The sequence below is a fragment of the Phocoena sinus genome, chromosome 16 (assembly GCF_008692025.1).
Source record: "Phocoena sinus isolate mPhoSin1 chromosome 16, mPhoSin1.pri, whole genome shotgun sequence".
NCBI lineage: Eukaryota > Metazoa > Chordata > Mammalia > Artiodactyla > Phocoenidae > Phocoena > Phocoena sinus.
The window spans coordinates 50,787,043-50,801,744 of NC_045778.1; the positions used below are offsets into that span (position 1 = coordinate 50,787,043).

At 46.4% G+C, this 14,702-nt stretch overlaps 1 protein-coding gene across 3 annotated transcripts; it reads right to left on the reverse strand.

Moving 5' to 3' along the window:
- Nucleotides 1-476: 476 nt before the first annotated feature.
- Nucleotides 477-14,390, reverse strand: LOC116742046. 3 transcript variants are annotated; one of them, XM_032609335.1, is made up of 5 exons: nt 14,033-14,390; nt 7,582-8,173; nt 6,945-7,092; nt 2,812-2,909; nt 477-2,346 (listed from the first exon to the last, which is right to left on the reverse strand). In XM_032609335.1, exons 3-5 carry the CDS (start codon nt 6,988-6,990, stop codon nt 1,870-1,872), a joined length of 621 nt encoding a protein of 206 aa, XP_032465226.1. In that variant the 5' UTR covers nt 6,991-7,092; nt 7,582-8,173; nt 14,033-14,390; the 3' UTR covers nt 477-1,869. The 3 variants fall into 3 exon arrangements, with proteins under 3 accessions (XP_032465226.1, XP_032465227.1, XP_032465225.1); XM_032609336.1 differs by lacking the exons at nt 7,582-8,173; nt 14,033-14,390 and having other exon boundaries at nt 6,945-7,293; XM_032609334.1 differs by lacking the exons at nt 6,945-7,092; nt 7,582-8,173; nt 14,033-14,390 and having other exon boundaries at nt 2,812-3,696.
- Between the last annotated feature and the right edge of the window lie 312 nt (nt 14,391-14,702).

Genomic DNA, 14,702 nt, shown 5'->3' on the forward strand with positions numbered 1-14,702 from the left:
GTTATCCCCAACTTTGTTGATAGGTCTGTTTCTTCCTATGACCTCATAAGGAGCTATTGTTTTAGAATTCCAAGAACCAAATAAGCTCCCAGTTAGGACTAGTTTATTAGTCCTTCTGGCTCAGTAAGCTGCTTTTCAGTGACCTGAGGGACTCTGACGAAAGTTAGCTTGTTTTCTCCTTGGCATTTTGGTCTATTTTTTCCTCACTTCTTTTCTTTATTCTTTAATTTTACTTTTTTTTTTTTTTTTTTTTGCGGTACCCGGGCCTCTCACTGTTGCGGCCTCTCCCGTTGCGGAGCACAGGCTCCGGACGCGCAGGCTTAGTGGCCATGGCTCACGGGCCCAGCCGCTCCGCGGCATGTGGGATCTTCCCGGACGGGGCACGAACCCGTGTCCCCTGCATCAGCAGGCGGACTCTCAACCACTGCGCCACCAGGGAAGCCCTAATTTTACTTTTATTATTTTTCTTTCCCTCAATTTTTTCTTTTTAAATTTAGCTTGTTAGTATTTGCTTTTGTTTCTTTTTAGTTTTGTTTGGCATTGTGTTTTGATTCAGTCATAAAGACCAGTTCATGGGGTGAACTTTGAACTGGTTTTCTTTTGATTTGGACCAAGCTTCTCACCAGCTCTTCCCAGATGTAAGCCGACTTAGGACGCCTCGACTCCAAGCGCAGCAGTGAGTCCAGCATGCTGCGGGGCCTCTGAGCCGTCTCTGTTGAGAAGAGACCCAGATTCACATGGTGTCCTCCAGACCCTCGAGACGGTTGGCAAGGGAGACTGGGCTACGGTGAAGTTGGCCGGCACATCCTGGCTGGGAAAGCGAGAGCCGTGAAGATCGTTGATGAGACTCAGCGGAACTCCTCCAGCCTCCGGAGACTGTCCTGCAAAGCAGGAATCATGAAGGTTTGGATCATCTCAACATAGTGAAGTATTTGAAGTGACGGAGGCTGAGGAAACTCTCCGCCTTGTTAGGAGGACGCTAGTGGAGGAGACGTGTTTGAGTACCTCGTGGCTCATGGCAGTAGGAAAGCAAAGCAGCTGAGAGCAGAGTCTACCAGGAGGGTATTGTCCACAGAGATTTAAAGGCAGAAAATCTGCTCTTGGATGTGAACATCACACTTTGGCTTCAGCAACAAATGCACCTTTTACAACAAGCTGGACACCTTCTGGGGTGGTCTTCCTCAGGCTGCCCGGAACTCTTCCAGGGAAGAAGCACAGGAAGTCATTCTGTCGACACTGGCCGATGGATTCCTGCCTCTTGATGGACAGAACTTCAAGGACTGCCAGAGGGGTACTAGGACAGAATATATTATGTTCTCTTCTGCATGTTTATGGAATGAAAATCTGTTTAAGAAATCTCTGATTCTCAGTAAGAAGTAAGAGCAAATCATGAAGGATCCGTGGATTACTGTGGGTCATGGGTATGAGGAACTAAAGCTCTACATGGAGCCGCTCTCTGACTACCAGAAACCCCCAGCGGACTGAATTCATGGCATCCATGGTTACACGTGGAGACAGAGATCCAGGACTCACTGACAGGCCGGAAAGACAAGGTAATGTTCCAATATCTGCTCCTGGGTTATAAGAGATCTGAGCCAGAGGGCTACCGGGTCACCCTGAAGCCTCAGCCTTCAGCGGATCTAACCGCAGCACTCCTTCCCCGCCCCCAGGAACGGCACAGGGTCCCCACCAGCTGCAGGCAGCCCGTTCCCACCTCTAACTGCTACTCTGAGAACACTCCGCCGGGGAGGAACGCAGATGTGGAGGAAGATCAGGGCGCAGGGCGGAGGCCACAGCACAGCCAGCGAGCGGCAGGGGAAGAAGACCGCCGCTGCCGCCCACCCCCAGCGCCCTCTCCACCGGCACAAATCAGAGCAGGAATCCCCGGCGCTGGGAGAGGGCCAGCCTCGGCCAGGCCTCCGTGCAGAATGGCCAAGGCAGCCTAACCGTGCAGGTCCGGGGCCCCCTTGGCTTCGGCTTCGGCCACAGTCTAACCCGGCCCCGCCTGCACCAGGAATCCAAGTGCAGCCCACGGGGGGCCTCCGGGCCCCGCCCCGCGGAGAATACCTGTGAGGAGCCCAAGCCCAGCACAGCCCCCACCTGTCCCCGAGTCCACCCGTCTACCTGCAAGGTCAGTAGGGAGTGGAGCCCCGGCTCTGTCCAAAGGGAACTTCGCCCACAGGGGCAGCCTGACAGGTGCCAGACCCAGACATTCTGCCCTGAGGTGAGACCCCAGCCTCCGCCAGCGGCAAAAGCCACGATCGGCTCCACTGGGAGCTTCTTCAGGAAGTTCAAGTCCAAATCGACAGGAAGAAATCGAGGTTTGCCGGAGGAACCTGAATGAACCTGAAAGCCAAGACAGAGGGATGACACCCCTCACTCACGTGGTGAGCAGCCGAGGCAGAGATAAAACGTGAGCCGCGCTCACTACACTTGAGATGGACGATGTAGACCACGAGCTCCGTGGAGCGGGAGGAGAGGATGCGGGGGCAGGAGAGGATGCGGGGGCAGGAGAGGATGCGGGGGCAGGAGAGGATGCGAGGCAGGAGACGATGCGGGGACAGGAGACGATGCGGAGGCAGGAGACGATGCGGGGGCAGGCGGCGCTCCAAGCAAGCAGCTGCAGGTGCGGCCAAAGCAGGAACCGCAGCTATGCGAGCAGCCGGGACTCGCGAGCAGGAAGGGCGGCCTTCCGACCCGGAGGATCGAAACACGGACCCTCGTCTCCATGGCTTCCAGAAGCATCGCCTCCGGAACCAACGCCCGGGGACCAGAGGAGGGCTGCCCCGAGCTGAGGCCGCGCTCGCCCACCTGGTCCAACTCGCAACCAGGCCGGGCGTCTCCCTGGAACCCTGCTCCCACCGCGGCCTCCTCCTCTTCTCTTCCACCCAGTGGGGAGGCACGATGCCCTGTAAGATAAACACAGGCGACTCCAGTGAGAACACACAGCTGTTTACTCAGAGTCGGCGGAGTGGCCACCATCACTTGCGTCTGGCGAGGACCCCAGACAGGCAGGGCGGTAGGAAGCTCCCAGGTGGAAAGGGAAGGCTCAGGGCGAGTTGATGGAAGCTGCTGGCCAGCGGCCCCCTCTCCTCCCCGCTCCACTGGGACACCGAGACTGGGAGGGGCTCGGGCCCCTAGCAGGGCCCACTTCTACTCTGCCCACTCCGCCCCACATTCCCCTCCAAGCAAACCACCAGCGCAGCCTGTCCCGACCTCAGCCCCTGGGCTGCAGAGGTGTGTGTGTGTGTGGGGGGGGGGCGCTCTGGTCTCCTTCCACCGTGTGCCCTGAGCCCTCCCTCCTTCCCCAGAGCTGGCGTTTCTCCACAGGGCGCTGGGCAAGGGGTGGCTGTCCTCCTTGCCAGCTCTGTGCCATCCCTCCCCCACGCACTCTGGGGCTGGGAGTGTGGAGGGGCTGCAGGGACATTAGGCTCCCCCTGGGGCCCCTGGGTCGTTGGTCTCCCTGGTGACAGGGACACAGCATTCTCCGTTCTAGGAGAGCATTTGTCTAAAAGCACCACTATGCCACCACCCACCATCCTCTTCCCCATCGCTTCCCTGGATTGCATTGATCTGGACCAAATCTAGTTCCTCTGCAGTGAGCTCCTCCCACCGGACCCTGCTGCCTCGGCTTTCTGTCTCCCAGCCATCCCTTCCTGACAATGTCGCCTGTCCATGGGCTGGGGGACAGATTGGGCAGAGTGGCTCCCTGCCTGCTAACCCCGCAGCTGGTGTGGAGACGGATGGTTATGGGCGCTGGCCAGTGATGGCGCTGCATCCCCCACTTAGACCAAGGGCTCCCCTTCCCCTCCACTCCCTATTCCTGCCCCGTGGAACAGGCTGGATGCTCTGAGGGGTCCAAGAAAACATGCCTTTGCTCCCAAATGGGGTGGGGGCCAGGGGGACCCCAGCAGGTGGCCCCTCCCCTCCCAGCATCCCCTCCTGCACTTAGTTTCTCCTGAGATCAAATGCATAGTAATGAGAATTACTCATTACTAGTAGGGGAAAAACTTTAGTCCTCTATAAAAGACTTTTAATCTGAGAGAAATGGGGAGACATTGGGGAGTTTTCACAGAGAACTGACATTGGCTGATGCTATGTTTTCTCAGGATCCCTGTGTTTGATAAAGCGTTTAGGGGGACAAGGGCAGAAGCAGACGGATGCCAGGAAACAGTGCCACATTCCAGACGAGTGGTGATGGTAGACTGGACCGGGTCATGGATGCAAAGGTGGGAAGAGGAGTGGGTCCCCGTGGCTGGCAGCTTGCACCTGCTGAATTAGCAATCAGCTGGCCTGATTTCTGACGGCCTCCAGCAGGGCTCTCTCTGCCTCCCAGACCCAGTGTGGCCTCCCATCCTCTTCTCCTGATCTCTTCTCCAAGACCCCCTCTTCCAGCTAATTCTCAGAAGATTCAAGTGGCATAGGCCAGGGGAGTGCTATAAGATGTAAGTAGAGAGTAAAGGAGTAAAGGAGAGATGACACAGAGAAAGACAAGGTTATCAGTTCATGGGTCTCAGGTGCAAGCAATGGAAACCAACTCAGGTTGAGTCTGACAAGAAAGGAATTTATAATGTTGGGTAGATCACGAAATTGCCAATATGGATGGAGAGCCAGGTTCTATGAAACAGAGGATCAATGCCCACTACCACATGGCACAACTAATCAAGTGTGGACATGCCTACCACCACCAGCAAGCAAAAGAGTCTACATCTTGCACCACCAACCCCTCTAGCACTGCACCCTGCATACCATTTGCTGCCACTGCTGCCCTAGGAACTCAATCCATGTGGAGGCTCCCAGTCCCTACCCCTTTGAGTCACTGGTTCCTACTTCCAAGTCACTGTAAGTCACTGGACCATGCCCTAGCTGCAAGGGAGTCTAGGAAAGCAAGAGTTTGGCATTTTCATCTCCCATTGAGTGAGGCAACCTCTGCATCCCACTATGGCTAATAAGGGTGGGAAAAGACCAAACATCCAAGGGATTGCAGATGCAATACAGAAGTGTCCATAAGAGAAAGTATATCAGTTGGGGACCAGTGAATGAACTATGATTATAAAATTACCAGACCGATTTCACTCTGTGGCTCTAATCTGCACTACCTGAAGGAAAACCCAAGAGAAAAATTATTCTCCTGAGGGAACCACCTGAAATGAAACACTTGTTTGGATATTTGTTTAAATATTATTGTCAACAGCCTGATAACATTTTTATGAAACAATGTTTCTGATAGATAGACAGACACACATAACACTCAAATCCGGACAATATCATTTGACACCCCCCTCTGATCCAGCTGTAACTAGAGCTGAATAAACCCTTGGAACTCCCAGGTATTCAAACAAATAAATTACCTTTTCAACCAGTTAGTTTGAGATAAGTTTCTGTCACTTGCACCTAAGAGAATCTGAAATATTTGAATAAAATTGGCACTTAACATTTGTTGATGCTATTTGTTTGTACTACAGACATAAATGGACTTATATGAGAGTGCTTTTAATTCATATCAGAAGGACATGGAAAATAAAAACAGAAATGATTGTAGATTTATTTTTATAACCCTTCATCTGTGAGAACTGTGATAAATTTTATTTTCTTTACAATTTTTTCTTAGTTTTTAATGTTTAGTTTTTCTTAATATTTGTAAGTGGGACAAAAGCATGTTTAACAAAAAGTTGAGGTCCTACTGTATTTTGAAAAATTTATACATTCCAGGCAAGGCAGGTTCTACTTGTTCCTGGAAAGGAACAAATATTGACATAGATTTAAGGTCAATTTGTGAAAGAATAGATGTTAAAACTTAAGCTATTTATAAAATATGAGGGGAAAGGAACAAAGAAGATTACATTTGTGATTAAATATAGTAATAGTATAAAATTAGGGTCAATTAAACATTTGAGTCTAGCACTGATGCACCCTTATCCTCAATACACACACACACACACACACACACACACACACACACAGCAGTTACTCTGCTCTAAGGGTTCTAGGACACTAGATTAAACTTAAATAGTACATAAAATGTGTATAAGAATTTTATGAGATAGTTCCCACTAATCATCAAAAAATGAACAAGGGCATTTACCTCTCCACCCCTCCTATAACTTCTAAAATGATAGTAAAGGGAATAATTTACAAGGTCAAACCACAAGGATAAGCAGAAGTGGCAGGAAGACAATAGCAATAAAAGTTTGGAAGCAAGAATGGGTGTGTACAAGTAGTAACTTTTCTGCAAACGTGGGAAGCCAAAACCTAACCAGCAGCAACAGAGTGTGAGTAAGCTCTTCCCTGCTGCAGCCCCTCGGAAGCTCTGGACCAGAGGCATCAGGGATCCTGTGGAGGATCAGGTTGGTGTAAACTCGGGGAAGTCAGTGCAAGTCTGAACACAGTGGCTGGAAGCCCATATCCACTCCACTGGTTGAAGACTGGAGGTTTACTCCCTGGAGATGCTCATTCAACAAAGCTCTGGCCTCTAGGGCCCCAGCCTCCCCTGTAGGCAGTAAGGCTGTGCTGAAAACACGGGAACAAGTGAGAATCTACACACCAAACAGTGAGCCTCTTGTCCACTAGGCTCCCCGAATATTGGGGGTTAATTTAGGGTGCAGCTTTCAGGCTACCTTTACTCTCTTCTGTTTATATTTATATGTTTTGAATTCTTTACAATAACATGTATCATTTTTTTTTTTTGCGGTACCCGGGCCTCTCACCGCTGTGGCCTCTCCCGCTGTGGAGCACAAGCTCCGGACGCACAGGCTCAGCGGCCATGGCTCACGGGCCCAGTCGCTCCGCGGCATGTGGGATCTTCCCGGACCGGGGCACGAACCCGTGTCCCCTGCATCAGCAGGCGGACTCGCAACCACTGCGCCACCAGGGAAGCCCTAACATGTATCATTTATGTATGCAAACAAAATTCAGGAGGTAAATTACTTCCAACTTAGACATACCAGGCGCCAAAGAATGTGTTGCTTCGCTCCAACAAAGAAATGACATCTTGAGGAGCAGCTAAGTTGGAGTGACCATCCAAGTAAGTTGATAATTCACTCTTATTCACCAAGATCCGCCTGCCCTTTGCATAGACATAATCGAGCAATCCTTTAAAGAGAAAGAAATTGGGGTTAAGACTGCACAACTGATAAGTGTCTGACCAGAATTCAAACCCATTTGTCGGGCTCCAAAGTTTAAGCGCACATCCCACACCGTAAGACCTCAGAGGCTCTGTAATCACATCAAGTTGCCACACACAAATCTGGATTTGCAGATTCGTCACTAGGAATTAGTCTCACTTTTTGGTGAAGAATACATTTTTTAAAAAATCACCCTCTCGGGGCTTCCCTGGTGGCACAGTGGTTGAGAGTCCGCCTGCCGATACAGGGGACACGGTTTCGTGCCCCGGTCCGGGAAGATCCCACATGCCGTGGAGCGGCTAGTCCCATGAGCCATGGCCCTGAGCCTGCGCATCCGGAGCCTGTGCTCTGCAATAGGAGAGGCCACAACAGTGAGAGGCCCGTGTACCGCAAAAAAAAAAAAAAAAAAAAAAAAATCACCCTCTCCCAAACATTAAATAAATTGCAAGGTGGGTACCAAAGTAAGATCCAATCCTTCTCCCGAGGTAATTGAATGATCTCTGATGGAAGTTTAAATCATGACTGTCTTTCTAGATGGCCGTTTGGTAACGAATCAACATCCTTAACGGCCGCGATGGGCGCAAGCGGCGGGACTGCCGAGAACCGAGTTGTCCGTCACCCTCCAGCCTCGCGCCTGTGTCCCCGCTTGGAGCCCCAGCTCCTGGGACTCGGGCCACCGAGTCCGCCAGAGCTCCGGGAGGCGCTGAAGCGCTAGGCGAGGGTTTGACAACGACAAGGTCACTTGCAAATTGCCTGCCCAGGGTGAAAAGAGCTTCAACTCTGTGGCCAAACTGCAGAACCTGAGGAGCTTGGAGGAAACGCGAACAGTTTCATCCCGTAGACCGTGCACCAAGTCGAAAAGCCACTGCGGGAGAGGATGTGGAGCCGGCTAAGGCCCAAAATTCTGACAGTGATTCGCGACATTTTATGACCCGTTCCTGGCTGTTCCTCCGCAGATAACAGCAGGTCACCTAAAGCAACCTCACACAAACAGGAACTGCGCGTCCCCTTCACGAACGAGTCCGCAGCGACGAGCGCCGGCCTTCCAGCTGTAGAGCCAAGACAAAGAAAATGATCAGGAATAAAGAGGGGCATTACATAATGATGGGTCGATTCCCCAAGAAGCGATAACAGTCTTTAATGTGGATGAACCTAACAACAGAGAGTCAAAATTTGTGAGGCAAAGATGGATAGAATTGAAAGGAGAAATAAACCAATCCTCTACATAGTTGGTGACTCCAACACCTCTCTATCAGAAATGGACAGATCCAGCAGGCAGAACATCAGTTAAGGATGTAGTTGAACTGAACTGCACCATCAGTCAATTGGATCTGTTGACATCTATAGATTACTTCATCCAGCACTGCAGAGTATACATTTTTCTCAACCTCACATGGAACACTCACCAAGATAGACTACATTCTGGGGTGTAAAACACACTTTAACAAATTCAAAACAGAAATAATACAGTGTACTCTCAGACCACAATGGAATTAAACTAGAAATCAAAAACAGAAAGCTAGGGCTTCCCTGGTGGCGCAGTGGTTGAGAGTCCGCCTGCCGATGCAGGGAACGCGGGTTCATGCCCCGGTCTGGGAAGATCCCACATGCCGCGGAGCAGCTGGGCCCGTGAGCCGTGGCCGCTGAGCCTGCGCGTCCGGAGCCTGTGCTCCGCAACGGGAGAGGCCACAACAGTGAGAGGCCTGTGTACCGCAAAAAAAAAAAAAACAAAAAAAACAAAAAAAACCCCAGAAAGATAGCTGCAAAACCCCCAAATAACAGAATTAAATAACACACTTCTAAATAACACACAAGTCAAAAAACAAGTCTCAAGAGAAATTTAAAAAAAAATTGGAACTAAATGAAAATACAACTTATAAAAATTTGTAGTATCCAACAAAAGTGATGCTAAAGGAAAATATATATAGCATTGAATGCATGTGTTAGAAAAGGAAGATCTAATATCTGTAAGCCTCCACCTTAGTAAACTAGAAAACAGCAAACTAAACCCAAAATAAATAGAAGAAAAGAAAAAATTAGAGCAGAAATCAATTAAATTGAATATAGGAAATCAATAGAGAAAATCAAAGAAACCAAAAACTGGTTCTCTGAAAGATCAGTAAAATCGATGAGCCTCCAGCCAAGCTAATCAAGAAAGAGAAGACACAAATTGCTAATATCAGACATGAAAAAGAGGCCAGCACTACTGATCCCACAGACATTAAAACAATAATAGAGGAATATTATGACAACTCCATGTGCACAAATTCTGTTGATCTTTTTAAAGAACCAAATTTAGGCTTTGTTGATTCTCTCTATTTTTTTTTCTATTCTTTATTTCATTTATCGTTTCTCTAATCTTTATTATTTCCTTTCTTCTGTGACATTTGGGTTTAGTTTTCTCCTCTTTTTCCAGTTATTTAATGTAAACAATTAGGTGATTGATCTGAGAAATTTCTTCTTCATTAATATATGTATTTACAGCTATAAATTTCCCTCCTAGCACTGCTTTGGCTGTATCTCATAATTTTTAGTATGTTGTATTTTTTTTTAAACATCTTTATTGGAGTATAATTGCTTTACAATGGTGTATTAGTTCTGCTGTATAACAAAGCGAATCAGCTATACATATAGTATGTTGTAGTTTTATTTTCATTTTCCTCACGCTATTCTCATTTCCCTTGTGATTTCTTCCTTGACCCATTGGCTCTTTAAGTGTATGTTGTTTAATTTCCACATATTTGTTAGTTTTCTATTTTTTTCCTTCTGTTATTGATTTCTAGTTTTATTCCATTGAAATAAGAAAGGTACTTTGTATGATACCAATCCTTTAAAATTTATTAAGTTTTGGCTGTGGATTAACATATAGTCTATCCTAGAGAATATTCTATTTGTGCTTGAGAAGAATGTATTCTGCTGTTGTTCAGTGTTCTGTATGTGTGTTTAGGTCTACCTGGTTTATAGTGTTGTCAAAGTCCTCTGTTTCCTTATTGAGCTTCTGTCTGGCTGTTCTATCCATTATTGGAAGTGAGGTATTGAAATAGTCAACTATTATTGTAGAATTGTCCACTTTTCCCTTCATTTCTGTCAATTTTTACTCTATATAACTTGGGGCTATGTTATTAGGTATTCGTTTATAATTCTTATATATTCTTGATTAACTGAAACTTTTATCAATATATAATATCTTTTTTTGTCTCATAACCTTTTTTGACAATCTATTTTGTCTGATAATAATATAACAACCTCAGCTCTCTTTTGGTTACTATTTTCATGGAATATCTTTTCCATCCTTTTACTTTTAATCTCTTTGTGTCTTTGTATCCAAAATAAGCCTCCTTGAGACAACATGTGGTTGTATTATGCATATACAAAATATATATATTATCTACATGAGGAAAACTACAAAATTCTGATGAAAGAAATCAATAAAAGCTAAATAAATGGAGAGATATTCCATATTCATGAACAGGAAGACTCGTGTTAAGATATCAGTTCTTCCTAACACGATCTATAGATTCAACACAATCCCAATCAAAATCCTACCAAGGTACTTTTAGAATACCAACAAACTGATTCTAAAGTTTATATCAAAGGCAAAAGACCCAGAATAGCCAAAACAATATTGAAGAACAAAGTTGGAGGACTGACATTACTGACTTCAAGACTTACTATAAAGCTACAGTAATGAAGATGGTGTGTATTAAACAAGAAACAAATAGATCAATGCAACAGAATAGAGAGCCCAGAAATAGACCCTTACAAATATAGCCAACCAATACTTGACAAAAAGGCAAAAGCAATTCAATGGAGAAAGGATAGTCTTTTCAACAAATGGTGCTGGAACAACTGGACATCCACATGCAAAAAAAAGAATCTAGACACAGACCTTATACTTTTCACAAAAATTAACTGAAAATGGATCTTATACCTAACAGAAAAATACAGAACTGTACTCCTAGATGATAATATAGGAGAAAACTGAGGTGACCTTGGGTTTGGCAATAGTTTTTATTTTTATTTATCTATTTATTTTTGGCTGCACCATGTGGGATGTGGGATCTTAGTTCCTTGACCAGGGATCGAACCCACGTCACCTTGGAACCCACTCCGCATTGGAAGCATGGAGTCTTAACCTGGACTGCTAGGGAAGTCCCCTGGCAATAGTTTTTAGATACAACACCAAAAACACAATCCATGAAAGAAAAAATTGATAGGTTGGACTTCATTAAAATGAAAAATTTCTGCTCTGTGAAAGACAGCTTTAAGAGAATAAAATGACAAGCCACAGACTGGGAGAAAATATTTGCAAAATACTGTTTCTAGTAAAGGACTTGTAACCAAAATATACAAAGAACCCTTAAAACTTAATAATAAGAAAACAACCCCATTAAAAAGTGAACCAAACATTTGAACAGACACCTTACCAAAGATGGCAAATAGCAGATGAAAAGATACTATTTCAATATCAAATGTCATTAGGGAATTGCAAATTAAACAATGAGATACCACTATACAGCTACTAGGATGGCTAAAATCCCAAACACTGACAATGCCAAATACTGGCCTGGATGTGGAGCCACAGGAACTCTCATTTATTGCTGGTGGGAATGCAAAATAGTAGAGCCATTTTGGAAGATAGTTTGGTAGTTTCTTACAAAGGTAAACATAGTTTCACCATAAAACCCAGCAGTCATGCTCCTTGGTATTTACCCAAATGAGTTGAAAACTATGTCCACTCAAAAACCTGCACACAGATGTTTATAGCAGTCTTACAATTCTCCAAATGTAGACACAATCAAGATGTCCTTCAATAGGTGAATGGATAAACTGTGATACATCCATACAGTGGAGTATTATTCAGCAATAAAAAGAAATGAGCTATCAAAAAAAAGAGCTTGGAAGAAACTTAAATGCATATTGTTAAATAAAAGAAGCCATTCTGAAAAGGCTACATACTGTATTATTCCAACTACGAAATTCTGGAAAAGGCAAAACTATAGAGACAGTAAAATGGTTGGCGGAAGTTATAAGAGGAGGGATAGATGAATAGGTGGAGTACAGGGGATTTTTAGGGCAGAGAAACTATTCTGTCTGTACTGTAATAATGGTTGACATGACATTATGTATTTGTTAAACCCTTTGTACATAGACTGTACAACACAAAGAGTGAACCCTAATGTAAACTATAGACTTTAGTTAACAATAATATATCAGTATTGATTTGTCAATTGTAACAAATGTACCACACTAAAGTAAGAAGTTAATAAGGGAAATTGTGTTGGGGTGGTAAAATGGGGGAGAATGGAGTATTTTGGAATCTGTACATTCTGCTCAATTTTTCTATAAACTTAAAACTGTTCCCCCCCAAATAAAATCTATTAAGTTTTTAGGGGACTTCCCTGGTGGCGCAGTGGTTGGGAATCCCCCTGCCAATGCAAGGGACATGGGTTCGAGCCCTGGTCTGGGAAGATCCCACATGCCGCGGAGCAACTAAGCCCGTGTGCCACAACTACTGAGTCTGCGCTCTAGAGCCTGTGAGCCACAACTACTGAGCCCACGTGCCACAACTACTGAAGCCTAAGCACCTAGAGCCTGTGCTCTGCAACGAGAAGCCACCGCAATGAGAAGCCCGCGCACTGTAACTAAGAGTAGCCCCCGCTCACCACAACTAGAGAAAGCCCGCACACAGCAACAGAGACCCAGTGCAGCCAAAAATAAATTAAATAAATAAATAAATAAATAAATTTATTTATATATATATTTTTTTTTCTTGCGGTACGCGGGCCTCTCACTGCCGTGGCCTCTCCCGTTGCGGAGCACAGGCTCCGGACGCGCAGGCTCAGCGGCCATGGCTCACGCGCCCAGCCGCTCCGCGGCATGTGGGATCTTCCCGGACTGGGGCACGAACCCGTGTCCCCTGCATCGGCAGGCGGACTCTCAACCACTGCGCCACCAGGGAAATCCCCCATCCTTTTTTATTTTCAGTTTTGATGTCAGTTTATATGGTCTATTTTATCAAAGTGAGCTAGAAAAGGAATTGAAAATATTTCTAGATGCTAGTCCTGGGTGAATAAGATATATTTTTCTCCACATGTTGTTCCTTAAGTTAGACCTGGAACTTTTGCCAGTGGTGGCAAGAACAGTACCAACGATAATTTTACCTATCTTCCCACATTTGTGCTGCTTGGCACATTACATAAATTGGAGTTGACGCAGCTGTGACGTCGGAGAATGGGTTTTATGTGGGGCCTTTTTCATGGAGAAGTGCTTTGTCTCCCTCTGGTGGACAAATTCATCTTTGCAACGTCAGCGGTAATTCTCACTTTAGGATCACCAGGGGTGCCACAATCCCAATGTGCTAAGCAAACACACACACACACACACACACACACACACACACACACACACACACACAATTAGACTGGTCCCTGGGCAAAACTGTCAAATAATTTCAACCCAATTTTGATACCCTATGTATTTACCAAAAACTTTCTCACATATTTTCTCATTTAATCCTCTCAAGAACTTGTTAAAATGAGTTTTCCCTCTTCTCTTGAGTACAAACACTCACCTAAGAACACAGAGCCCTTGCATATCTTAGGTGCACATTCAGACCCTGCTTTTCCCTTCATCTTTGTGTTCATTAAATCTTACAGTGCCAGGGCTTCCCTGGTGGCGCATTGGTTGAGAGTCCGCCTACCGATGCAAGGCACACGGGATCGTGCCCCGGTCCGGGAGGATCCCACATGCCGCGGAGCGGCTGGGCCCGTGAGCCATGGCTGCTGAGCCTGCGCGTCCGGGAGCCTGTGCTCCGCAACGGGAGAGGCCACAACAGTGAGAGGCCCGCGTACCGCAAAAAGAAAAAAAAAGGAAACTACTATGAAGAGAAAGAATGCATCACATACCTGCCACGTGTGGGGCTGTGCTTGCCACTGGTTGGAGACAGCCACTCAGTAGCTCTGAGGAACTGCTCTGAAGAGGTGGGCGAGGAGCCAGGATACACATGACTTTGTTTTGGCTGGGAAATACGTGTAGTCAGGCATGCATCTTGGTAAAAGATCACTGCTAATCACAAAGAACAGACATCTCAAGTTAATGATTTTAGGTTTTTCTGTGTGTGGGAAGATGCAAGAATCTGGGGTCATTGAAATTCTTCCTGAGACTTCCGTAGTGGTGCAGTGCCTAAGAATCCGCCTGCCAATGCAGGGGACACGGGTTCAAGCCCTGGTCCGGGAAGATCCCACATGCTGTGGAGCAATTAAGCCCGTGCACCACAACTACTGAGCCTGCGCTCTAAAGCCCGCGAGCCACAACTACTGAAGCCCGCACGTCCTGGAGCCTGCGTGCCACAACAAGAGAAGCCACCGCCATGAGAAGCCCACGCACCGCAATGAAGAGTAGCCCCCGCTCGCTGCAACTAGAGAAAGCCCGTGCGCAGCAACGAAGACCCAACTCAGCCAAAGAGGAAAAGAATAAAAATAAAAGACATTCTTCCTGAGATATGCACCTAATTATCTAGGGGCCAAAGCACAGAATGCCTCATCCTGTTTTTTCATCCTGAATTCCCCTTAGGGT